Raw genomic sequence first — 25,978 nt, 5'->3', positions numbered from 1 at the left:
TTTTCTTTTTTTTTTTATTTTAATGGAGAATTAACTACTGCCTATGCTGGAGGCCATATTGCTTGAGGCAGTCTGTATAGGATGCCTGGTCAAGACTCATAATTGCACAAATCTGATAAATCTTACATTTTCTACTGCAAATTATATCACTGTCATAACTGACAAAGAAATACTTGTAGTATGTTAAGAATGGTTTACTATCTAAGACTGCAAATTGCTTAGCTAACTCATATAAATTTTTTGGCTGCAAGTCTTCAATTCCATAAGCCTTTGTCATGATGTACTCCAATTTCCAGCTGGGTTCTTCTTTCATGTTAGCCTCTGTGAGATTTAAATAATACTGCCAAGTATCCTGCAATTAAAAAAATATATATTAATATTTCTAATAATATTAATATTACCATGGGTTAGGGGAAGAACACTGAGATAAAAATGAAAGGAAAACTAGATTTGGTTTCAAAAGACCTGAATTTGAGTCTCTGCTCTGTTAACTCCAAAGAACCATGGGTAAGACACAATGTTTCTGATCTCCATTTTCCTCACCTGTTAAATGGGGATTGTTTTTTTGTCCTTCATTCTTGAAGAGGACCATGACATCAGGGTAATGTCATGACTTGAACTGAATTGGATTTAAGTGAGGAAGGGTTGTGCAAGGTCACCAACCTCATTTCGTTCTCCAGAGCCATCTGGGTCCAATGGCAAGATATATACCAGGATGACTGAAGATGGCCCAGATGTTTTAAGGCAATTGGGGTTAAGTGACTTGCCCAGGGTCACACAGCTAGTAAGTATTTGAGATGAGATTTGAACTCAGGTCTTCTTGACTTCAAGGCTAATGCTCTATCCATTGCGCCACCTATCTGTGCCTAAATGGGGATAATAATATTTATGCCAACTACCTTACAGAACTGGGAAGAAAGCATTTTGTAAAGTGTGAGATGTAACTTGGATGTGAGCTATTATTATTATACAATGAGAATACCAATTAAGAGTTGTATAAGTTATTGCCAGCTGATAAGATTAAATTGGAAGATTGTAGCTCACATCGGTACAAAGAAAGGGGAAATCAGAAGGAACCTGTTTTTTATTTTAAAAGAATTGCACCATTAAAACCCCTTTCTTCTCTTTTCTACCAACCAAAGGTTTAAGTATTATCAAGCAATCAATAAAAAAGCATTACTTAAAGCCTAAGGTCTGCCAGGAACTGTGCTAGGTACTAGGGATGCATACCTTAATAATAACAACAATTAGCATTTATACAGCACTTTAAGGTATAAAAACAAAGAATAATAAATATGTCAGTTCATTCAAAAGAAATAAAACTATCCTTACTTACAATGAGCTTTCATTCTAATGGAAGAGATATGATATTTTTATAAAGGAATATCATTCCAAAAATTCTCTAAGTATTTTCTTCCTTAGTTATTGGTTTGTTTCAGTCTGAGAAATTGCATTATTAGTTTTCTATTCACAAATGCTGAATCTTTATGGGAAAAGTAAGCTGTAGAATTGATAACATTTACCGGATGATTCAGGCCCCCCAAAAAATACTTTTATTAGAAAAAGTCAGATAATTCAGGCCAAAAAAAGGTCACACAGGCCCAGATTGCTAACCAGTTATTTTAATTCTCCACTTCACTTTGTGGGATAGATCCAGATAGGGTCTCATACTCCAGGCTTTCTTGTTTGAAAATATATTTTGCCAATAGAAATGTCAGAAAAAGGCCCTTTACCACACTCAATGTTATGGAGGGTGAGGAAATGAAATTGCTACCAAATATAGCATTCATATTCCCATAGTGCTTCTGATTCTAATAGAATAGTATGAGTTATAAGGAAATATCTAATTTGGCTTTAGGAGACAGTGAGTGAAAAGGAGAAGGTTTTGATAAGGCAATGATTCATCACAAGAAAGAAGAATATGCTACTTTTACTACCTGTATGATCTTGGGTGAATCACTTAACCTGAATGAGCATTTGTAAAATGACCAAATTGGATATGATAAGAGCTGTCAAAATCAAATAGAAATGGATCTCTGCAGGTGCGTATTGACTTAGAAAACTCCAAATGAACATTATCTCTGATGTGTTATATTTTTATTCATTTTTGTTGAATATTTTCCAGTTGCACTTTAATCTGATTTCAGCATGCAGAGTCCCTTTACACTAGCCTGTAGGAATGGTTGACACCTCTGGACTAAAGGACCTCTAAAATTCCTTTCAGTTCAAAATCTATAATTGTAAGATCCTAATTTTTCTCTTAGTCCCCTTCCCCCCTCCAATCTATGCTTCAAAATAGTAGCTGACAAAATAATCTTCCTTATGCACAGGCTTTTTCCCTAGAGTGAACATCCCATTTCCCACCTTCATATCTTTGATCAGGCTGGAAACACTATGTCTTTCTCCATTTCTTACAGTCTATAGTTTCCTAAAAAGCTCAGATCTGGTGCCACTTCTTAGGGGAAACCTCTCCTAATGACTCTACTTATTAGTATTCTTTTCCTCTTCAAATTATCTTATACTTATCTATTTTTTTAGATGCGATATCCCTCAAGAGAATATAAGCTTCTTGAGGGCAAGAACTGTTTTCCATTTTATCTTTGAATCCCTAATGCATAGCACAGGATCTTGCCCAAGAACACATTTAATAAATGTTTGCTGAACTGAGAAATAAGTAAACTCCCATGGCCTAGTTTTTGCAAACTAAAAGTTATAAATATCACCTACATAAGCAGAATACTGGGGATACCTAAGGAGAGAGAGATATTTTAATTCTGGAACATCCACACTGCATTATTTTGTGTTGTATGGATATACTAAAGAGACAAAATGGTAGAGCCAATAAAAGGGCTGCCTTGGACTTAGAAAGAAATGAGTTGAGAATCTGCCTCTGATTCATACTAGATGTTTGATCCTAGACAAGTCACTTAATCTCTCAGTGTCCCTGGCAACTCTCTAACACTATAAATTAGAGATAGTTGTTGAATGAGATTTAACAATAACTCCTTACGCCAATGAAAACACAGATTCAGAATTTTTAAAAATCCTAATTAAGCTAAAGAAACCTATTGAAACATATGTTAATGTCCCTATTAGAATAATGTCAACTTACCAGCAATCGATAATCATGAGGATCATATTGAAACAGTCTGACTCCAGGGTTGTTGGTTTGCTTTTCTAGAACATTCTTCACTGGTGTCACAGCAGGAGCCACAAACAAGGAACTGACTGGATTTCCTAGTTAAACACACATACACGTGCAAATTATATTAAACAAATGTTTTGAAGGTACATGTGGTAATGTTTTACATAACTGCATTTGTATAACATATCTAGTTGCTTGCTGCCTCAGGAGGGGGAAGGGGAAGGGGAAGGAGGGATAGAATTTGGAACTAAAAATGTAAATAAAAATGTTTCTTATATAAAAAAAAAGAAAGTACATGTAGTTTATTCTGCCTTACTTCCTTAATCTGTTCCCAATGGATACACAGTAAGCATTTTATTCAAATGTAGTAGTAGTAGTAGTAGTAGTAGTAGTAGTAGGTGGCACTTTTTATGGTTCTGAATCTCTTTCTAAAGGGAAACAGGTCACAATATCCTTGAGAAAATGGCTGTTTTCCTCAAGTTTTTTAATTAGCAAGAGAACACAACAAAAACACACACACAAATTAAATCAAAGACTTACTTGAAAAGGGGGAGAATAATACTTTATTTTTCCATAAGCAAAATTTCTTCCAATTTCAATAGTATATGTGTATGCGTGTGTGTGTGTGTATATATATATATATATATACACACACACACACTGTTTTCATTGTTTGTTAATATATGTATGTATTGTATCTATACATATTTAATTTTGTATATATGTGTGTGTATATATATGTGTGTGTGTGTGTATATACACACACTATACACACACACATAAATATAAAACAAATTACTATGTGATTGGAAACCAGTATATATGTTGATTCAGTTCTTATCTATCTGCAAAATGAAGGGGAGCAGATGTACACATAATCAAAATGCAGAGAATCTACATCCTAATTGACTTAAGAATGGATATTTTGTTCTTATATATAATATGGATATGTCAGATATTCTGGGAATCGCAAATACTTTAATGTATTCAGTCTGATGATATGACTCAAGATGACTTACAAAGAAAGTTACCTTATTTTTCCTTTACCTACCCCTCTTCATGACACTGCCAAGGAAAAGGGCATCACCCCTTGGACTAATACAAAGCACTAGCTGGGTGTACAGTTGACTTCTCAAAACAAAGTTGCTGGGTATAATAGTACATTTTGCCTCAAGTTGTTTTTGTTTCCTGCTTCTCTTAGGCTAGATGAAGCAAGACCTTGTTTTGTATCAAGAAAGGTTTTGACTTAAGCAGAAGAGGTGACAATATCAGAAAGTACTTAAATGAGAAATTCATTGCATATTACCCACTGATAATCAAATGCTGAATATATTAAATTTTAAACAACTGTTAAAAAAGCAAAAAAGCTTTGCCCTCTAAGTTCCTTGGACTTTAAAATAAGTCAAGCTAAGAGCAATGGAAATAACTACCAGCAGATTATCTCTAAATTCAAGGATAATATTTATTCTAAAACAAAATTAACTTAGCTGGAGTTTAAGAGGCTCTCTCACTGAGGGCAATCAAGTAATGTGAGCTTATACAGCCAAGGAAAAGTACTGTATACAAGCTTAAAATCACACTATCATAAAATGTTAGAGTGGATAGGATAATTTCTACTTCTAGGGTAAAACCCAAAAGGCTGCAGGCAAAAAGTGGGATTTGGGAATCTGAATCATTGCTTATATACATATATATACATATATATATATATATATATATATATATATATATATACACACACATATAGATATGTGTATATATATATATGCATATATATATAATATATATATTAGGTAGTTTTATGTATTAAGTTAGCTGTTTAGGCAGACACTATGTTGAAGTAAAGTTCAATTTGGAAATATACCATCCAACATTACCTTTTCTATCTGAAAGGACCATAATGCTATCCCTGTGAGTGTGTCCATAAAATTGTCCTGCAATAATATCACTGTATTTGTGGAAAATACCAATCAGTTTCTCATTGTAATATTCTCTCATAGCAGTTGTATTTCTTGAACATGGTAAATATCCCACTGGTACATGTGCTATCACATACACCTAAAAAGAAGAAAAAGAAAAAAACCAAATACAATAAGGCATAGTAGCACATTTCTAAGTTATAACCTCAATCTTTCTGATCAACCTTACATGGTAAGATCACCAACCAATGGTATTATATTTTGTATTTGAAACATGTTAAGTAAATTGCATTCATTATAAAATGTCTAATTAGAAAGTGATTTAAAGGGGCAGCTAGGTGGCACAGTGGATAAAGCACCAGCCCTGGATTCAGAAGGACCTGAATTCAAATCCAGCCTCAGACACTTGACACTTAGTAGCTGTGTGACCCTGGGCAAGTCACTTAACCCTCATTGCCCCACCCTGTCCCCCCAAAAAGTCATTTAAAATATCTAGGATCAGGGGCAGCTAGGTGGCACAGTGGAAAGAGCACAGGCCCTGGAGTCAGGAGGACCTGAGTTCAAATCCGGACTCAGACACTTAACACTTACTAGCTGTGTGACCCTGAGCAAGTCACTTAACCCCAATTGCCTCACTAAAAAAATAAAATAAAATATCTAGGATCCTCGGTACCATAACCACATTTTGGGGAAAAAAGGGAAGGAGATAATAAGCCATTCCCTTGAACTTATCCTTAAATAATTATGTTAACACTATTTTAAGCTATTTTTCCATTTAAAGTACATAAATAGGGGCAGCTAGGTGGCGCAGTGGATAGAGCACCAGCCCTGGAGTCAGGAGTACCTGAGTTCAAATCGGGCCTCAGACACTTAACACTTACTAGCTGTGTGACCCTGGACAAGTCACTTAACCCCAATTGCCTCACTAAAAAATAAAATAAAATAAAATAAAGTACATAAATACTTAGGTATGGTAGTACTACAAATTCTTCATAGGATCATAGAATTATAAATCTAAAACTGTGAAGGGGCCTCAAAGGCAATCTAGTTCAACCAATTCATTTTAAACATAAGCAAACAGATGCACAGAGTGACCTGCCCCAAGATTTCAAAGATAGGAAGCATAAGAGGGGAGACTGGAACTCAGGCTGTCTGACTCTCGAGACAAATGTTCTTCCCTCTAACATTCAGCTTGTGTGTGAGTTCTTTATGAAAATAATTTTTAAAATCAGTTTTGTGTCTATGGTCCAAAACAAGTTAAAAATTGCCATCATATGTAATAGGATTGTCAGAGTTACAGATATTGCCTAGGGTAGTTACTGCCAATACAATGAAAAAATCTAGTACTTCCTATTAGACCTCATGCTATGCCTTTGGTCCTAGAGATACAGAGAAACTGTTATACTTTACAGCCTCTACCCCTCTGTGATACCTCCTTGTTAAGGTAAATAAAAAACAAAACAAACAAAAAAAAAAGCAAAAGGAAAAACCCTCAAACAAACAAAAAAACCACTGCCACCCTCTCTGCTGAACATATTTAATTAAGCATTATCATTACACCTGCCATTTGAGAAGGGCAAGCCCCACAGTAGGAGATAGTAAAACTATTTGTTCACACTCCCTGAATAAATTCACCCCTTTTCCCTGTTGTTGTTTCTGCCCCAGTTAGCACCCATTCAGACCCAGTTCTCTATGTTATGTCCTTAAGGTATGTTGGGATACTTATCCTATTCCTGAGCTTCCCTTTCTTTTCTACCTAACCCATCACCCAATAGCCCAATTGCTTAAATCCCTCAATTACCCCTCAGGGCTTTAGAACGGTAGGGTCTCTCACCTTTTCTTTATTTTGCCGAGAGCTGTTCAGTGTGTTCTCTAGCCACTCAAACTGATTTGCTGGGTCTGTCTGGTTGAAAGTGACAGCATTGGGGCTATAGTACAAGTTTGTGTTTAGACTGATGATCCGGAGGGACTGACTGCTCAGATGGGATGGAACGGTCTGTGAATAAAAGCCCCCTGTGAAAACAAATTCAAGACACATTACAGGAAAATACACATACACACAAGCACGCGTGCGCACGCATGCACGCACACACACACACACACGCACACAGAGCAAATCCTTAACTGAGATGCAGCATCTCAAGTCAGAAAGGGAGGCTTGATCCTTCTATTTGACCATCAAGCACAGTCATGGGTTGCCATTAAAAAGATACAGGAAAGGGAGACTTACATAACATAACAGTAATCAAAATTAGATTAATTTTATTGAAAATCTCTCACTTACTAGCTGTGTAACTCTGAGCAAGTCACCTAACCTTCATTGCCCCGCCCAAAAAAAATAAAATAAAATCTCTAAAATGAATTAAGTGGAACCCTCGAGACAAAAAGTAGCAGATCAGATGCTGACCTGCATTGCAGATGGTATTTCTTCACTGGGAGTTCACTGGACCAATGAAATCACCCTTGTGCCTATAGCATAAGAAGAGAGAGGTAATTTCTCTCCTCCTGACTCTCTACCAGCCATGGCATCTAGCCCCAGAGCTTCTGTCCCAGTACCAAATACTCCATCCAGCAGTTGGCGCAGTGGATAAAGCACCGGCCCTGGATTCAGGAGTACCTGAGTTCAAATCTGACCTCAGACACTTGACACTTACTAGCTGTGTGACCCTGGGCAAGTCACTTAACCCCCATTGCCCTGCCAAAAAAAAAAAAAAAGAGAGAGAGTTTGTCACTTTAAGGCATAGGAGAGGGAGCAGAGGCAGATATGAACACAAAGAGGTAGTTTCAAGGAGCATTAATACTTTGCAGTAGAGAAGAGATTAGGGCATGGACTTAAAGAAAAACTAGCTCTGGTCATCAAGAGATGAGTTACACGAGGGCTTCACAGGAGACAATGAGGTGTGAGTTTCCTTAGCCTTATGCTCCCCCAAAACTTGTTTCATTACTACTATACAGTAAGTTTGTGTCTAATCTTCCATGGATACTGTATTAATACAGTAAATTGCTGTCTAATCTTCCGATGGTTACTGTATTAATGAGAGCACAAGCCTCACATTTATGAGAGAAAAGGGTGCTTTGTAGCTGCCATTCTTAACTATGCCATCTTTTTTTTTTTTAATTTTTTTAATTTATTTTTTTTGTGAGGCAATGGGGGTTAAGTGACTTGCCCAGGGTCACACAGCTAGTAAGTGTCAAGTGTCCGAGGCCGGATTTGAACTCAGGAACTCCTGAATCCAGGGCTGGTGCTTTATCCACTGCGCCACCTAGCTGCCCCTACTATGCCATCTTAGTAAATACCTTTGCATTGAGCTACTTATATCTGCAGGCTGTTAATGATGCTAATGGGAGAGATCTGGACATGTTTGAAGGCAGAAGAAAAGGAGCTGGTAGTTGAGGAAATGTGGAAAATTAAAGAGAAAGAGGAGATGACCAAGGGATGTCAAAGGATGAGAGGAAAAGAGATTATGAGTACAGAGGGACTGGAATCATTGAAAGACCCGCCTTATCCCCTAATACTCAAGCAAAGGAGGAAAAGTAGGAAATGATCATGAGATCATTTGAAACTGGGCAAGATAGGGAATTAATAAGAGATAGACTCAAATGGTTCAGTGAAAGATGAATCAAGGTTCTCTGCCGAAAGAAAAGGGGAAGATGAAAGTGTAGGTAGCTTGAAAAGAGAATAACCACTGGGAACACAATATGGGGGTCATGATGGTCAATTAAGAAAAAGAACTGGCATGCAGTTGTAAGGGCCCTGTTGAGACTGGGTGACATAAATTTTTAGTAGACTGTCACCAAGGTTCTGTCACTTCCCATTACCAGAGTTTTATATCATTTGAGAAGCAGAGAAAGTTGGGACCTAAAAAGTGAAAAGCTTCCAAAGGACAATAAAGCAAGGGATGCAAAGGTCAAGAACAGCATAAAGTTGAACAGGTAAAGGGATGAGACTTTGAAAGAAGAAAAGTGAGGCTCAGCCCCTGTATGACAACTTAGGAAGGAAAACAAAGAAATGGAGCAACTAGAAGGGGAAGTAAGCAGTAGGTGGAGAAGAAAAAAAAAAAAAAGACACATGGTTATGGCCACAAGGAGGCCTGAGTTCAGGATTGTTAAGGATTGTTGGAGTGACAACAAAATCACAAATATTGCCATTTCTGGGTGTGGCTGAGGTCAAGTAAAGGTGCTAAGAAGCCCAAAGATGACTACTAATAATGTGCATTTATATAGTACTTTAATCTGTACAAAGCTCTGAACATCTCCCCAAGTTAGAAATGCTAGGATAAAGATTAATGATTAATAAAATTGGTTTTGGCAGACTTGAGCTTAAAATATAAAATACGGTATTAATATTTTTCATGTGTGTATGCATACTTGTCACATGTGTACTATAGTCTTCTAACTGGTTTCCCTTTCTCAAATCTCTCCCTATTCTAAGCCAACCTCCACTCAGCTACCAAAGTGATTTTCTTAAAGCATAGGTCTGATAATGTCACCCCTCTATTCAATAATTTCTGGTAACTCCCTATTATCGCCAAGAGCAAATATAAATTCACATGTTTGGCATTTAAAGCCCTTCACAAGCTGACCTTTTTCTATCTTTCTAGTTCCTTTACTTCCCTCCACATACTCTATGATCCAACTCACTGGCCTTTTATGTTGTCATCATTATCAAGTCACTTCAGTCGTGTCCAACTCTTCATGACCCCATTTAGGGTTTTCTTCTTAAAGACATGGAGTGCTTTGCTATTTCTTTCTCCAGCTCATTTTACAAATGAGGAAGCTGAGGCAAACAGGATTAAATAGCTTACCCAGCATCACACGGCTAGTGTCTAAGGTCAGATGTGAATTCATAAAGATGAGGCTTCCTGACTCCAGGCCCAGCACTCTATCCATCGTGCTACCTAGCTGCTCTCTAGTGCCTTGCTACTCCTCAAACAGAGCATTCTATCTTTTAACTACTTTCACAAGCTCTCTGATATCTCAGACTTCTAGCTTCCTTGAGTTCTTTCAAGACGTATAATATATATCTGGGTGTTTATACTCTTCCTCGTAGGTGTAGTAATATATATCCTGTATACCCATTTTCAAAAATGTAACATCTTATCATTCCATTCTACACTGGAAAAGCTCATTTATATTTTACGTGGCTGTTAGTCTTGCAAAGTAGTGGCTAATTGGATAAAGTTGGCACTTGCCCATGTTCACACTTTTTAATTGACTTGGCTACAGCACTGGTTTCAGAGCTATTTTTTAAAAATTCATATTCAAATCCGTATGTCAACTTTTGTTTCATGTGTCACATGCTCATTTTTCTTCAGTCAGTCATAAATTCAGGAAGGGACGAAAAGAGGCAGGGGACAGAACTACCTACAAGACAAACAGGTTCATAGCAGCTGTATTAAAGCAATGTTAACAACTGACAGACTTCCAGTAAAACAGGATGCTGGAGCTCTCTGGGGCTGGTATGGCACACCCAACCAAATACAACTAATTAAGGACCAAGTTTAAAACACATGTTTTCAAATCATGGCAAAGAAGGCATCTATAGCTCTTAAAATTTACCTTTCCTCAAAGTATGGATGGCTTCCTCAGTTAACCAAGGTTTCCAGAAGTTCGCTACAGCCTCATATACTTTGCTGGTAGATATAGGCAGTTGATCCTGACCAAATATAACACCATAAGGCACCATTTAAAGTTTGATTAAGGTACATGGATGAAAAAGAATGACAGTAGAACTATTTTAAAAATAAATAACCCAAATATAATGATCATATTCTTATGACCATAAGAACTCTAAAGGACATGAAATCTTCTGAAAATTTAATATACTATAATTACAGATGCTAATTTGATTCCCTTAGCTCCTATTATTTACCCACAATTTACTCTAGCCAACTCTATCTGAGACAGTGTGGATAGAGAGAACAGAGAGCTGGACTTGAAGTCAGGAAGACATGGGTTCAAATACTACTTCTTACGTGATCCAGAGAAAGTCACATATCTTCTATATGCCCCAGGTCAAAAAATCTAGAGCTAGAAGGGACCTGAGAGGCAACCTAACCCAAACTTAGTCTCATTTTGCAAATGAGGAAACTGGGACCAAGGGAAATTAAATGACTTGCCTGAATCATACAGGTAGCAAGCATCAGATATAAGGATTGAACTCAGGTAGATCCTCTGACTCTATAGCCTGTGTTCCTTCCACTGTCACATTGCCACAGATGAACATTCTAGAATAAAATTTTCCAGAACTTATCTATAATGTTTTAGCTGGATTGTGAAGGATCTTTATTGAGGGAGGCAATACCCATACTTCGAGTTCTCTATGTTGAAGAAATCACAGACCCTTGTGTATTCGTGTGTAAAATGGAGATAAAAGCACCTACTTCTCAGAGTTATTGTGAGGACCAAACGAAGTAACTGTAAAGTGCTGAGCACAGTGCCCAACATATTGTAAGCACTATTTAAATGTTAGTAGTAGTTGTTATTATTATTATTATTATTCCAACATTGTCTCTTCATCTGAAGATTCTTTCATTTTACCTTTCAATATGGCTTGAGCTTGTCAAAGAATTGAAAATTGCAAGTTATTACTTTAATATTCATGGAGAAAATACAGCTGTTGTTACAGTAGTATAAATAATAATTTTTTAAAATCCTTAATTTTAAAGAATGGAGATGTAAATTAAAACCCTACAGGTTTTAACCAGAAAATTGATTTGAATCAGAAAATCATTGTAATATATTCATATTTTGAGGCATTATACTTAAAAATCAAAAGTTTTCTCCATGACTGACACCCATACATTACTGATGGAAACTCCTCCAAGATATAGCTCCACATGCCAGAATCAATACAACATCCTAGTCATTGCCCAATATGACTCAAGTCATTAGTTCAAGATTAGTTCTTAATCCCAAATATATGATGGTAAAACTTAAGTACTTTCAGGTTAAGTAATAACCAAATAGCTTGTTCTAATTGGAACTAATTACCTCATTTTGTTCTGTTCTGTATCAAAGGTCAGGGTCACTTGATAGATTGTTTTACAATGACTTATGTCAAATAAGACTTCAATAACAACCGACAGTGTAAGAACCCTAAACCATCCTTGGTCAGGTTTTATTTACTTCAATTAAGTAAAAATTCCAATATAATAAGTCAAAAATATTATAGCATTGAGAATTATAGAATCATAAATTTTTACAGATTAATGGGAACTTAGATATCCTATAATTCAACCCTATTATTTTATAGATAATGGTGTAAAGACTTGCTCAAGGTCACCACATTAGGAAGGCTATAAACAGAATGAAGATCTCCTCCTGTACCATATTCCATGCAGTCCACCACACTGTCTTCTGCGTGTGTCACATCCACAGCCAAGAAAAAGAGGTTTAAAAGGATAAGCACTAGGCTCATCCAGCTTTACTAGCACAAGTGTGTGGGAAAAACCTAAAGATTAATTAGGGACCCTCACCCAGACTGCTTCCTTGGGTGGGAGCCAAAAGGAATCTCAAAGTCTGCCAAGCAAATACCTACCTCTTCTGTTGTAATAGGTGGAGATATGAATATGTGCATATGTGTTTGTGTATCTATGGTAAATATTTGCATGCCTTCATTAGACATTATGCTTCTAATTCAATAGCATTTTTCTCGGTCATTATTGCCCAATATCTGCTATAATTATTTGCAGATAACTCTGAAAGAAGTTGTCTCTGTGCTTTTCATGGCGCAATTTGTATTTCTGTTAATGATGGGAGGACAAAAATAATTTTAGTAATATTAGGAAATGAAGGAGGGGTCTATGAGTATGGAACATTCCCCATGTCATCAAAGAAAGGCAATAGGTTGGTTATTTTTATTGTTCTTTTCTTGTCTTTCCTATTCTCTGTTAAATGGAAAGAGAGGTATATTCAGAAACAAAGGTAACATAAAAACATAAGATAAATAAAAACTGTTTTTTTTAAAAGAAATTAATGTGATCAATTCAGAAAAATATAAGAAGACTTCTAAGAACTGATGCAGAGGGTAAGCAAAAGCCAGAAAACAATAAATATGCAATGACTATAACAATGTGAATGAAAGAACTACAATACAACCACACACACACACACACACACACACACACACACACACACACGCACGCACATTGCATATCAGTTTTTAATTGGTTTTTCCTTTTTAAAAAAAAAATTCTTTGTAATGAAGCCTAGCTTACAGAGAAGGGAAATCTGACTATATTTGCATATTAAGGCAATATAAAAACAAAAGACAACAATATTTTTAAAAATAATATTGTTGTTTCTCAAACTGAGAAATTAAAGCTCTTTTACCAAAGAGATTCATGAGCTGAGAAGATATGTGGAGTTTTACATGGTAAGGCAAATGAAGCTAGAATGGCTTAAGTTGTATTCAGTCTATTTACTGAACACTGGTAGGCCACCGTATTCTTCAAAATCTTCTCTCCTCCTTGAATTTCAGAGACACAATATAACGTTGCTTCTTTTCCTATATAACTAAGTACATCTCTGTCTGTTTCTGTGGCTCCTTGTATAATCATGAGTCTTTATGCTGTGTGCTTCTTAAGGTTTTGTCTGTGGATCTTCCTTGTCTTCTCTTCAGCTACCAAATTTTTATCTCTAGCATTCACCTCTCTTCTGAGCTTTAGACCCATATGAGCTCCAGATGCCTTTAGAACATCTCTACCTGTCCCACACTGGGAACTCTGCCCCTCCTCATATCTTCCTCCTTGCTTCCTTCAAGTCTTAGCTGAAGTCCCACCTTCTACAAGAAGCCTTTCCCAGATCTCCATAATCTTAGTGCCTTTCCTCTGAGATTCTTTCTAAACAATTCTGTCTATATCTTATTCATACATAATCCCTTTGCGTGTTGTTTCTTCCATTCGTCTGTGAGCTTCTTAAAGCCAGGGACCATTTTTGTCTTTCCTCGTATTCTCTAATGCCTAATAAGTGCTTGTTGCCTTGACAACTATTAGGTAGCATGTAATATGTACCACTTTGAACAAAATGTTATTAGTAGTTAGCATAATTAATGAAAAGTTGGTACTACTGACTCTAATCAGAAGGGACAAAGATGCCTTATAGAAACAAGTACATATTTTCAAAGAAATTGGCCCGTATCACATTTAATCACAAACAAAAAATACACTGGATATAAAACGTATCTTTGGACTTTGGACATTGCTTTAACTTAAACAATTGTCTACATTTCCTGACACACATTCCCCTGAACATCTTTCAAGCTACTAAATCTTAGTATCTACAGGTAATCTGAAACTTAAATTTCATTCTAGAATTCAGGAGTAATTCTAAACATATATTGCAGCAGCCTATGCAGCTATAATTATTTTAATCTGTAGCAATAGAAGGCTTTATTAGATAGAATAACTGGAATCCTTAGATAATTTCTAAACCTAACTTTGACCAAGAATTTCAAATCCACTACCAATCTTACTAACAAAGTAAAAACCTAAAAGTTTAGTTTTATCACCTTTCCTTTCCCTCTATCCCTCCCCCAGGTATGAGCAATTAAAAAAAAAAAAAAAAAGGAAAATGACTCAAAAGCATGGAATTAGATGATGAGAGTAAAAGTAACAAAAGGGTCATTCCAAAATGGATAATCAATCCCTGAAGAATCAAGAAACTGACTCTACATTTTTATACAAAGGGATTAGTTAAATTATTTTTATTTACCCTATCCTTACCCCCTTTCCCATCAAATAGTCAATAATAGATCCTAAGAGTTCTACCTTTATCCCCTAAAGATCACAATTATTTTAAGGTTTCTGGAAGATAATTACCTGAGGCCAGTAGTCATGATTGCCCAAAGCAGGGAAAACCTGCAAATTGGGAAAGAGGCTTTGGATGGTGGTTGTCATATTGCCAATAACATTTATGACAACATCTGTAGAGAGTTCCTTTACTGGAACATGAGGAGGGCTATCCCTGAAGAGAAGAGAATAATTAATTGATAAAATATATGGTAATTAAGGGAAAATGGGAGTTTTATAAAAGTTTTTCTGATCATCTTAGACATACAATGTTTACAAATCATGACATGAAAAGCTGTGGCAAATAATATTCCAAAACGTACCATCTATATTTTTCACTACTTCACCAGCACACTCAAGAGTTCTTTTTGCCCTTCTTTCTCTGCAATACTAAATTCCCTTATCTGTAAAACGGGAATAATACTAATAGCATCTATTTTACAGTGTTTTTGTAAGAATTAAATGAAATAATGTATGTGATGTACTTTGATAATCTTAAAGCAGTTTAGAAAGTGAGTAGTTGTTAATGAGTCTTTCAGAGAATCAACAAAGAAAGTAAATCCAGAGGGACCAGGGAAACAGAAACCAAAGGAAAACATTTAAATGTAAAAAACAAATAGGTGTGCATATGTATGTATGTATATATACACACACATATGCACATATATGTGTGTATGTGTATATATATGACAGAGGCATGGGGTAAAAATGTAAAGTCAACGACTTAAAAGGATCAGTTGAAGAAGAAAGAGAAAAAACCTAGGGAAGGAATAATAATTTTCTTTATGTATTTGAAAGGCTGTCATGTAGACATGTCATGCTTTGTTTTGATTAATCCCAAAGGGCATAACTAAGCAATCAAAGTGTAGAAGTGGCATATAAGAAGATATGGCCTTGTTAAAAAAAAAAGATTCCTAAACACTAGAACTATCCAAAAGAGAAATGGACCGCCTTAGAAGGCAATGCTTGTTTTTTGGTTTTTGGTTTTGGTTTTGGTTTTTTTGCAGGGCTATGGGGGTTAAGTGACTTGCCCAGGGTCACACAGCTAGTAAGTGTCAAGTGTCTGAGGCTGGATTTGAACTCAGGTACTCCTGAATCCAGGGCTGGTGCTTTATCCACTGCGCCACCTAGCTGCCCCGATGGCAATGCTTGAATAGAGATCTGAGAAAAGAATGAATGAATGCTTTGGGGGTATGCTGTAGAAGGAAATCTTATTCAGGCCCCATTTGTTCTAGGTAACCTCTGAGGTCCTTTCCAACTCTGGAATTCTGAAAACATGCCACCTTCTGATTTGGGGGGTTTGGAGGGGAGAGGAGGTACATAAGCAGCAGTACATTCATGACAGGAGCAATATAGAAAGACAATTTTTAAAAATTCTTTAAAAACTCCTAAAACATATTCCATGACTTTTTATAAAGGCTATCAACACAATGATATAGGGTATTCAGTACTTTCTATAAGACACATTTTTCAAAGGCATTCCACTTGTGAAATCTTTAGTGTTTCACAGTGTTCCATTTTAATTATGTGAGAGTCCATAGTAAATTAACTCATTTTATACATAAGAGTAGCATCCTCAATATCTCTTATCATTTCTAAGAAAATATTTTAATTTTAGTTTCGTTGAACCAAATTAATGTAAAGCACTTGAAGAAATATGTTTTATATAATTTATCTCCATAAGTCATTTGCCATTCTATTGAGGCTATTCATAAAGTAGACACCGGATAAATTCTAGATGCTATTTGCTTGATCACTTACCCAGTCCATATCATGAAAGATGCTTGTTGTCCAGAACTTTTAATGAAATTAAATGCTGATAAAATGAGTTGGTATGGAGAATCACATAGAAAATCTCCAAAGGGGCCAGGATTGGAAGCATTCGCACCCTTGGATGATGAGCATACTTTTGTATGATCCTCAGTGATGTGATATGTAGGGTCTAGATGTAAGTCAGTCACATGCCAAAACTGTCCTATGGATTGAAAGGAAATATTGTTGAAACTCTTCTGCCCCTAAGCTCAATGTTACACAATTTTACAAGAAACTGGAAGCAGTTTTCCACATGATGGTGGGGAAAATTCTGAGTCAGTGACGTGCTCCTGTGCCCTGCAGTAAAATGCAATCTTTCCATGTGAGTAGATGAAGAAACAAAGGACAGTTGGAATGACTTGACTCGATGGACTCATATTGAGCCACAGTTGATGAGTTCAGAGATAGTGTGAAAATGCAAGAGCTAATTTGCATAATGAAATATATGAAGACACCCTTGTGGGAGGGTAGTAATATTATTTTGTGCCTTACTAGCATGTTTCCTTGAATGATTTGTGAGTTGAGAATTATTCTCTGGGTATATCTATTTGCATTTTTCCAAGCAGAAAAACTCATATGGAAAGGTTATATGGTTTTCCCAGTGTTATATGCTAAGTTAATGGTAAAGCCTGGATAGAATACTTTGTCTCCCAGTTTCTCATCTGTAGACATATTTGAGATTAATAAAAAGTGAATACAATTTTTTAAAGCAAAAGCTTTTAGCCTAAATGTAGGAATTTCCATTTAGGATCCTTAAAAGCTACCTAATGGCTGCCCATTATGCACAGCTTTCCTTCTATTTTACTTAGCAAGTAAAAACAGTTGCAAGGAAGGATAGTCCAATGCTGCTTCAATGAAGCAGCTGAGAACTGGTGCAGAATGCTCACATTAAACAACATCTGATACTACCCCTGCCTGGGAATTACTCTAAGAGCAAAGTTATTATATTTAGGGATGTAGTAAGGGACTGCACTCAGGACAGCCACATCCAATTGTATGAAACACAACAGTTTCAAGTGCATTAGTGTATAATGTGTGTATACATACAGAGACTTCTGAGAAAATAGTTATTAATAATGAATTTCTTGGGAACCCAGGGACCCAATTTTAGTCCCTTTCTCTCCCCCTCACCCCAGAAAGTTCAATTCTTAGGATGAAGTTTTAATTCTGTTCAGAGGGAGCCCAAGACAACAAAAGGAATGAAGACAGACTCTTTTGTCTAGCTCAGTAAACTGATTATACCACACCTATCTGGACTTCACCTTTGCCCCTCAAGGGGTCTCTCCCATTATACCATTATGTTATCAGGTAGAGACCATTTTAATATGGACCACCCTCAAGTCATGTCTACCAATGGAATTGAATGATGCTAACCAATCAGCTTTGATCAATGTATAGTGACCCACCTCTATGAAAAGAGGATAAAAGCTGAGACCACTTGAGAGTGGAGATGTTCTTGTCTTCCTGGACCTGCTGTCACTTGGTGCAGCTTCTTAGGACTGTAAGTTTGTAGGCCATGTGCTCTCTCTCCAAGAGACAACATGACACCGGGGTTTTTCTGCTTGTGTTACCTGCCACATGCTCGATATTTTATTAATATATAATATTAATTAATAATAAATATTTATTGCCAAAAAGCAGGGCAACGGTCATTATTATACAAATAGCCATTAATATATATGTAGCAAATAATAATTTAGTAAACCCAGCCTAGCCAACAAATAATTTAAAAAACAGACTGTATAGTCAGACACTTTTGAAAATAGAATTTTATCACTGTTACTCTGAACACTGTCATTTCCAGCTCTTAGCATAAGCCTTGGCAAGTTGCAGATATAATAAATACTTCTTGACTTGACCTCTGAGTTTATCTCTATCACTATCACTGACTTATTCCCAGTTCAGTAGGTGGAACAGTGAATAGGGATCCTGATCTGGAGTCAAGAAGACTCATTTAAATCCAACCCCAGATACCTATTAGCTGTGTAACCCTGGGCAAGTCACTGAACTTCTCTCTCAGTCTCAGTCTCCCCATCTGTAAAAATAGCACCTACCTGGCAGGCTTGTTGTGAAGATCAAATGAGACAACATGTGGAGTGCTTTGCAAACTTTAAAGCACTCTATAAATGCTAGCCATTGTTATGTCCTTAGAACCATAGAATTTTAGAGCTGAAAGAAAGATTAGCAATCACACTAGGTCAACTTCTAATTTTACAGACGAGGGGAAAAAAAGAAGTCTAGGAGTCAGCATAATGGAGCTAGTTCATGGCAAGATTGGCGTTAGAACCCAGATCTCTTGGCATCTAGTCGAAGCAGTGCCCTTTTACACCATTACAAAGAAAATGGCATAGCATGGGTGACTCTAATAAGAGTGAATAAATTAATAAAGCACTGTTCTAAGCTCTAGGGATACAATTATAAAAGACAGTCCCTGCTCCCAAAGAGCTCCCATTCTATTGGGGGAGACAATTCACATGGAAGATTTTAACTTCAAGTCAAATGAAAATCTCCCATGGTCCTTAGGGTACAGTGGCAAAGCAGATGTTAATGCCTGTTTCTTTAATGTCATGTCTGCTTTATAAAAAATGCTGTTAGTTTTTGATGTTGAACTATCTGACAACGCCAAAGACTTTGGTCACCAACAATCACCAGAAACCTTTACTGGTCAATTAATGATCTCCTACCTACAACTTTGAAAATGTTGATCTAAAATACTGTGCTCTACTCCAAATCTATACGACACATTAACTTTTGTTTTTAAGTTGACACAAACTCTACCCAACACGGACATTGAAATTTGAAAACAGTCCAGTATTACCTTGAAGATAGCCTATCCTTGGAATAGTAGGTATAATAATTTATAAGAGGGTTCCAGGGGTTGAGGAAGGAATCAATAACTAAAGTGAATTTTCAATCATTATTTTACCTATGTCTTACTAAATAAAGTACTTTCAATACTATATATGATTACTTAGTATACTATAACAAAGTTAGCAACTTTGTTGTCCATATTTCTCAAAGAATTTTTAATATAGACTTAAATTCACTTTACTTTTTGACAACTTTACGTATAGAGGAAGGGAGAAAGGACAGAGGGGAAGGGAAACCAACTAAATAGTCTAGGGAGACATGAAAAAGGCCTGAACTAGGGTGATAACTGAGTAAGTGAAAAGAGAAGGGGACACATATTATGAAGTTAGAGAGAAATCAGGAGAGAGTCTGTCACCCCTCTCTTTTCATTCCTCTTTTTACTCTTAAAAGACACTGTTTTCCAGAGCTAAGGTATAGCAAGTAAGCCTGCTCTGACCTAGGTATAACAACAATCCTTTGTGCTCATCCTCTGTATGAACTCTGCTGCAGCAAAATCACAGAACTGTTTCACACCTGCCCCAGGTTGTCCCTGACCTCAGACGAGTTCCTGCAGGAACCCAGGAACCATGCGGTCATGAAGCCCTGCTATGAATCAAACTTGCCTCATTGTTGCTGCTACCCCAGAATTGCCATGGCTACAGCTGACTGTTTTTTTGTTTATCAAGTCACTACTACATGTATCAAGGCTCAGCCTCACCACTGTGGGTCTGTTTGGTCCTAGAGCAGACCTCAGCACATTTTTCTGATATCCCCCCATCTAACAAAATATAGAATTTTTTTTTTGCTTATAACCACTATTAGATTTTTGGGTTTGTTTTATTTTCTTTTTCAGAGTTAACAGTTGGGGTATTACTTCTGTGATCTCTTGAGTATTTTTCAGAGTTAATAGTGGTTGCATAACTTGTGACACTTTGATCATTGACTTTCTGGGTTTGAGAAGACTAAGTCTGGTGAGAGACAGAGACACAGAGAGAGAGAGAGAGAGAGAGAGAGAGAGAGAGAGAGAGATCTGAGTCATCTGCTTAGAGATAATAACTACATACATCCAAGTTGCTAAGAAGAAATATAGGAGGAAAGAAGAAGAGGAATTAGGATGGAGCCCTGGGATACACCCACAATTGAAGTTAATATATGGATGATCATATAGCAAAAGTCTGAAAAGTAGCTAGACATAAGAGAAAAACTAAGAAAACAATGTCATGAACATTCAGACAGGTGAAAGTATTCAGATGAAGAGGCTGGTCAACAGTGTCAGATGCTGCAGAGGTCAAGAAGGATATGGACTGTAGAAAGGCCTTCAGAATTAGTAATTGAGGCCAGTGGTCAACTTGGAAAAAGTTTCAGTTGAGTTAAAGAAGCTGGAAGCCAAACTGTAATAAGCTGAAGAGGCAAGAAGTGTAAGCATCTTTTCCTAAGAGTTTGACTGTGAAAAGGAGAGAAAGAATGATATTTTGAGTGGATGGTTGAATCAAGTGAGAGTTGGTTTTTGTTTGATTTGGGTTTTTTTGTTTTGTTTTTGGTGAGGCAATTGGGGTTAAGTGACTTGCCCAGGGTCACACAGCCAGTAAGTGTCAAATGCCTGAGGCCGGATTTGAACTCAGGTCCTCCTGAATCCAGGGCCTGTGCTCTATCCACTGTGCCACCTAGCTTCCCCAATTTTGTTTTAAAGATGAGAGAGCCCTGGTATGTTTGTAGGCAGCCCACACAGAAGGAATAATCTGTCAGAGGAGGGAATGAGATCAAGGCATAAGCAGAAAGGTTAGCCTTGGTGAGCAGTGCATTGGGAACTGGAATAAAAGAAGAATGAGTGAAGAGGCCAAGAGAGGGGGGGGGGTGGGGGGCGGAGCAGATAGGTGGTACAGTGGATAAAGCACTGGCCCTGGATTCAGGAGGACCTGAGTTCAAATCCCACCTCAGACACTTGACACTTACTAGCTGTGTGACCCTGGGCAAGTCACTTAACCACCATTGCCCCAGGGGGAAAAAAGAGTAGAAGAGGGAACTCACAGAGAATGGTGTCTATTTTGCCAGTAAAGTATGAAAGTTTCTCTACCAAGAGAGAGGTGGGGAAAATGTCATGGGAGTTTAGAAGAGAAAAGAGAAGATTTGGAAAAATCTCTGTAGGGAATGAAATAGAGATTGCATTAAGGAAGGAGGAGGGGGGAGAACAAAGTATCGCCAAACAGCAGTGAGCACATACAACGGGGATGAGACAATGTCAATTGGTAGCGGATCTAGTAAGCAAGGTTTTGGCAGCTTCCTGCAGGACCTTTCAGCAGCCAAAATATGAACAGCGGAGACTGATGGGGCTAATTTGTGGCTGGGGCTAGAAATGGCTCGCTGTTCAAGAACAGAAGAAAGTGTCAAACTGAATTGGTTAACTATAAAATTAAGATTTGAGTAGGAAGAAAGCTCTTAAGAAAATACAAAGTGTAGGTGGCACAACAAACTTACCCTGATAGAAATACACTACATGCTTCAATAATACAAAATAATACTTGATAATATGAAAAGTAGTAGTGTGAAGATGAGGTGGGGTATGGTAACTAAAGACTGGAGAAATTAAATGAGGAAGGCTTCAGAGAGGACATCTAACTTGGCCTTAAAAGATTTATAGTGGGGCAGCTAGATGGCACAGTGGATAAAGCAATAGCCCTGGATTCAGGAGGACCTGAGTTCAAATCTGGCCTCAGACACTTAACACTTACTAGCTGTGTGACCCTGGGCAAGTCATTTAACCCCAACTGCCTCACCAAAAAAAAAAAAAGATTTATAGTAAATTAACAAAGTAGGAATGTGAAAAGGGAAGGGAGAAGAAGAAATGAATGGGAGAGTGAGAACAGTTAGAAAGACAGATTAAAGGAGGTGGGAGGGAGAGACTTCAGAGAAGAATTCCCCCTACCAATTTGAATTAGAAGCTGCTTTGTAATTTAGTTTTAGAAAGTTGCCTGGGTCATTGATTCATAAAATGACTAACCCAAGGTCAGTCACCAAGTATTTTTTAAGCAGGCCCAGTGCTGGTCACACAGTTACTACCTCAGAGCCAGGCTTTGTATACTGATCTACTTGACACCAAGGCTTCTCCTTACTACACTCCTTTGCCATCCATTGAATGTACGGAGAGTATTAATATAAGATTATGCTGCAAAGGCAAGGTGTCATCAAGATTATTTTAGCAGACAAAAGTGGGCCAGCAAAGATTTTTGAAGGAGAAAGACAAGACCCTATCCAACTCTTTCCCTACTAATCCTCTCCAGTTCATAAGTCTTATGATCTAGAGTCAGGAGATGGTATTGTTGTTCAGTCACATCTGACTCTTTGTGACCCCAATGTGGTTTCCTTGACAAAGATACTGGAGTGATTTGCCATTTCCTTCTCCAGCTCATTGTACAGATGAGGAACTGAAGCAAACAGGATTAAGTGACTTATCCTGGGTCACAGAGTAAGTCTGAGGCTGGATTTGAACTCACAAAGATGAGTCTTCTTGATTCCAGACCTGGCATTCTATCCACTGTGTTGCCTAGATACCTGAAGAGTCAGGAGACTTGGGTTCAAATCCTGGCTCTGAAATTTAATTTTTATGATAGAAAAAGTCCTGGATTTCAAGTCAAAGAACTTGAGTTCAAATTCTGTGTGACCTTAGCCAAGTCACAATATCTCTAGGTCATAATTTCTTCATCTGTAAAATTAAGGACTTCTGCTAGAAAGACTTCTTTTTTTTTTGTGGGGCAATGAAGGTTAAGTGACCTGCCCAGGGTCACACAGCTAGTAAGTGTCAAGTGTTTGAGGCTACATTTGAACTCAGGACCTCCTGACTCCAGGGCCAGTGTTTTATCCACTGCACCACCTAACTGCCCCCAGAAAGACTTCTTAAATTATTTCTAATTCCAACTCAGCTATGAATTTTGACCCTGACACTTTTTTTTTTTTTACTTTTAAGACTATGGACAAACATAGATTTCACCCCTGCTCAAGAAACTTCAGCCACTCCTCATTACCTTTTGGATAAAACACAAACTCTTTTATGACCCTTCATAATCTGGTCCTAGCCTCCTTTTCCAGGTTTGATTGCACATTGCTTCCCCTCATAAACTGGTGACTTGCTAGCCAAACTGGTTTTCTTGCCTTTCATTACACATGATATTCCGACTCCCATCCTTAAATCTTGGTTGGTATAGGGCTGTCCCCTATAGCTAGAATGTTCTCCCTCCTCACCTGTAAATATTGAGACTCCTGGTTCCCTTCAAAGCTCAGTGGACCTGCTACCTCCTTCAAAAGGCCTTTTATGATCTCCTCACTTTTTAGTATGCCGCAGCATTTTGTATTTTCTTTATATCCTTCATTTGCCTACCTATGAATGCTTGGTATTCCTAGGGGAATAAATTCCAAGAGGTCAGGTTTTTTTATAACCCTCACCTAGAACAGTGACTGGCACATGATATAGGTGCCAGATATATCAGATAGTGATATACATTATAATTAATCAAGCACACCTACATAAAGTCTGGCAGCACTCCTCTAGATCTACCAATAAAACTTGACAGACTAGGAAGTAGGGAATAAGGAAATGGGGTAACAGAGTAAGCAATAAGAAATACTGAAGGGGTAGCTAGGTGGCACAATGGATAAAGCACCAGCCCTGGATTCAGGAGGACCTGAGTTCAAATCCGACCTCAGACACTTGACACTAGCTGTATGACCCTGGACAAGTCACTTAACTCTCAATGCCCCCAAAGAAATTTTTTTTTTAAATACTGAAGACTTGTTTTGTTTTTGGCTTTTTTTTCTGTAAATGTTCACCTTCAGTAATAATCACATAGAAATCTTCAACAGCTACATTTGCACTTTAGGCTTTCAAACACCTTGCTGCTAGCTACACTTCACTCCCTGCAAGCCTAAGTAAACTTTATCTTTCCTTTCCCCAAAAGAGGAACTGTTGACCTTGAGCATAGTTCCCTAGAAGCCATGGTTCAACTGAATCCCTAAAATGAACGAGAGCGATTAGCTCTTTTATACTAAGAATTTGCATCTTTAAATTCCAAAGAGGAGTGGCACTTCAACTAGGTCTAGAATGGAAATTTCAGAGGGTGGAGAATCCCAATTATCTTCCGGGGTTGGCACAGAACAGTTGGCTCAGTACACTTTTATAGCATGGTGTGGCAAGGAAACAAAAGCAGTATCTAACATCTGGAAAATCAACAGACATTTTGTTGTTGTCTGTCTTTCACTGAACTTAGGAAACCGACTTGCTTTACATAGAAAGTAGCAATCGTGGGAGCTTGGCAGCCAGGGACAGGTATGTGCCCCAGCACATTACAGAAGAGTAATCACTTGCTCAGAGACAGCAGTGTTTACTTCTAAGCTAACTATTGCACATGCTACTTCCACGAAAAAGCAAAGTCATTCAGGGGGAGTTTCACTTTTGGAAGATTTCCTGGATGCATTGGGGAAGGGAAGGTGGAGAAAAACCTAGATTTTGAGTCTTCAGACGGAGATAACATAACAAACCGCAGCATTCAATGCATTCCTGAAATGCATTATAATTAATCAAGAACACCTACTTAAAGTCTGGCAGGACTCCTCCAGATTTAACAACAAAACTTGACCGAGTAGGGAGCCATCCCAAGATCACTAGGAGGTGTGCGTTTTCACCATTTTTTTCCTCCTTCCCTCTGAAACTTGATGAGTAAGAGGAAGAAAGTTCTCTTGCTTTCTGTTTTCCTAAAAGGTTCCTGGCCACCTCTGATTCCAAGCAGCCCAAGGTAACAAAAATGGGTGGTTGCCTATCCAAAAATAAAGAATGATAGGAGTATGTTGCTCACTCTTGCCGCTGGCAGTTTTATTAGACTGACAGCTTCCTATGGGCTGGATTTGGGAGACCGGATCCCAACGCAGCCGCTGCCACCTCAGTCTCTCTCCTGGCCCTTCGGGTAAGCAAGCTGGCGGAGGCACCCTCCCTTCCCTTCTCCTCCTCCCCCATAAGGTTTTCACACTCCCCCTTCCCCCATAAACTTTTATCCTTCCCCCTCCTTTAGTCTTTCCTTCCTGTCTTCTCTCTTAGCCCAAGGTTTAGACAACTCAAAAGTGCTTCCCCGCCCCCTTCAGGGGAATGAAGAAGGTTCTTTTAACAATATTTATATTAATAATTTATCCGGAGACTTGCAGCACCTCCGTTCCCATTCCTTGCAGTCAGTTCTCCGTGGCCTGTCACGAGGGAGGGATGGCAGAACACTTACCTACAGCAGGATCCTGAATTGGGGACGCAGGGGCAGAGTCCCCGCCTGGGAGAACAAAGGCAGAGCAGAAATACAAGCTGCTCACCAGGCAGCATGCCCAGGAGAGCGGGCCCCTCAGCTCCATAGCCCAGGCCAGGCGCTCCACAGCCTGCTCGGAAAGCTCGCGGCGTCTGGGGCGGTAAAGCCTGGGGCCCAGGTCAGGCC

General features: G+C 37.9%; 1 protein-coding gene across 1 annotated transcript; it reads right to left on the bottom strand.

Moving 5' to 3' along the window:
- On the bottom strand, positions 1 to 25,978 carry SMPDL3A (sphingomyelin phosphodiesterase acid like 3A). Its single transcript, XM_044001958.1, has 8 exons — positions 25,775 to 25,978; positions 16,617 to 16,830; positions 14,886 to 15,030; positions 10,624 to 10,720; positions 6,899 to 7,077; positions 5,023 to 5,203; positions 3,113 to 3,237; positions 1 to 352 (listed from the first exon to the last, which is right to left on the bottom strand). Exons 1-8 carry the CDS (start codon positions 25,896 to 25,898, stop codon positions 35 to 37), a joined length of 1,383 nt encoding a protein of 460 aa, XP_043857893.1. The 5' UTR covers positions 25,899 to 25,978; the 3' UTR covers positions 1 to 34.

Source organism: Dromiciops gliroides, chromosome 4, assembly GCF_019393635.1.
Source record: "Dromiciops gliroides isolate mDroGli1 chromosome 4, mDroGli1.pri, whole genome shotgun sequence".
Lineage (NCBI taxonomy): Eukaryota > Metazoa > Chordata > Mammalia > Microbiotheria > Microbiotheriidae > Dromiciops > Dromiciops gliroides.
This window is presented reverse-complemented; position numbering and strand designations above follow the sequence as displayed.

What these genes read in the sequence shown, in the direction of transcription:
- SMPDL3A (XM_044001958.1), bottom strand. Translation starts at nt 25,898, where the DNA reads ATGGAGCTGAGGGGCCCGCTCTCCTGGGCATGCTGCCTGGTGAGCAGC. An exon ending in AATTCAGGATCCTGCTGTAG is followed by an intron (nt 16,831 to 25,774) that starts GTAAGTGTTCTG and finishes TTCAATCCATAG; the next exon opens with GACAGTTTTGGCATGTGACT. An exon ending in CATCCATACTTTGAGGAAAG is followed by an intron (nt 7,078 to 10,623) that starts GTAAATTTTAAG and finishes TTGTTTTCACAG; the next exon opens with GGGGCTTTTATTCACAGACC.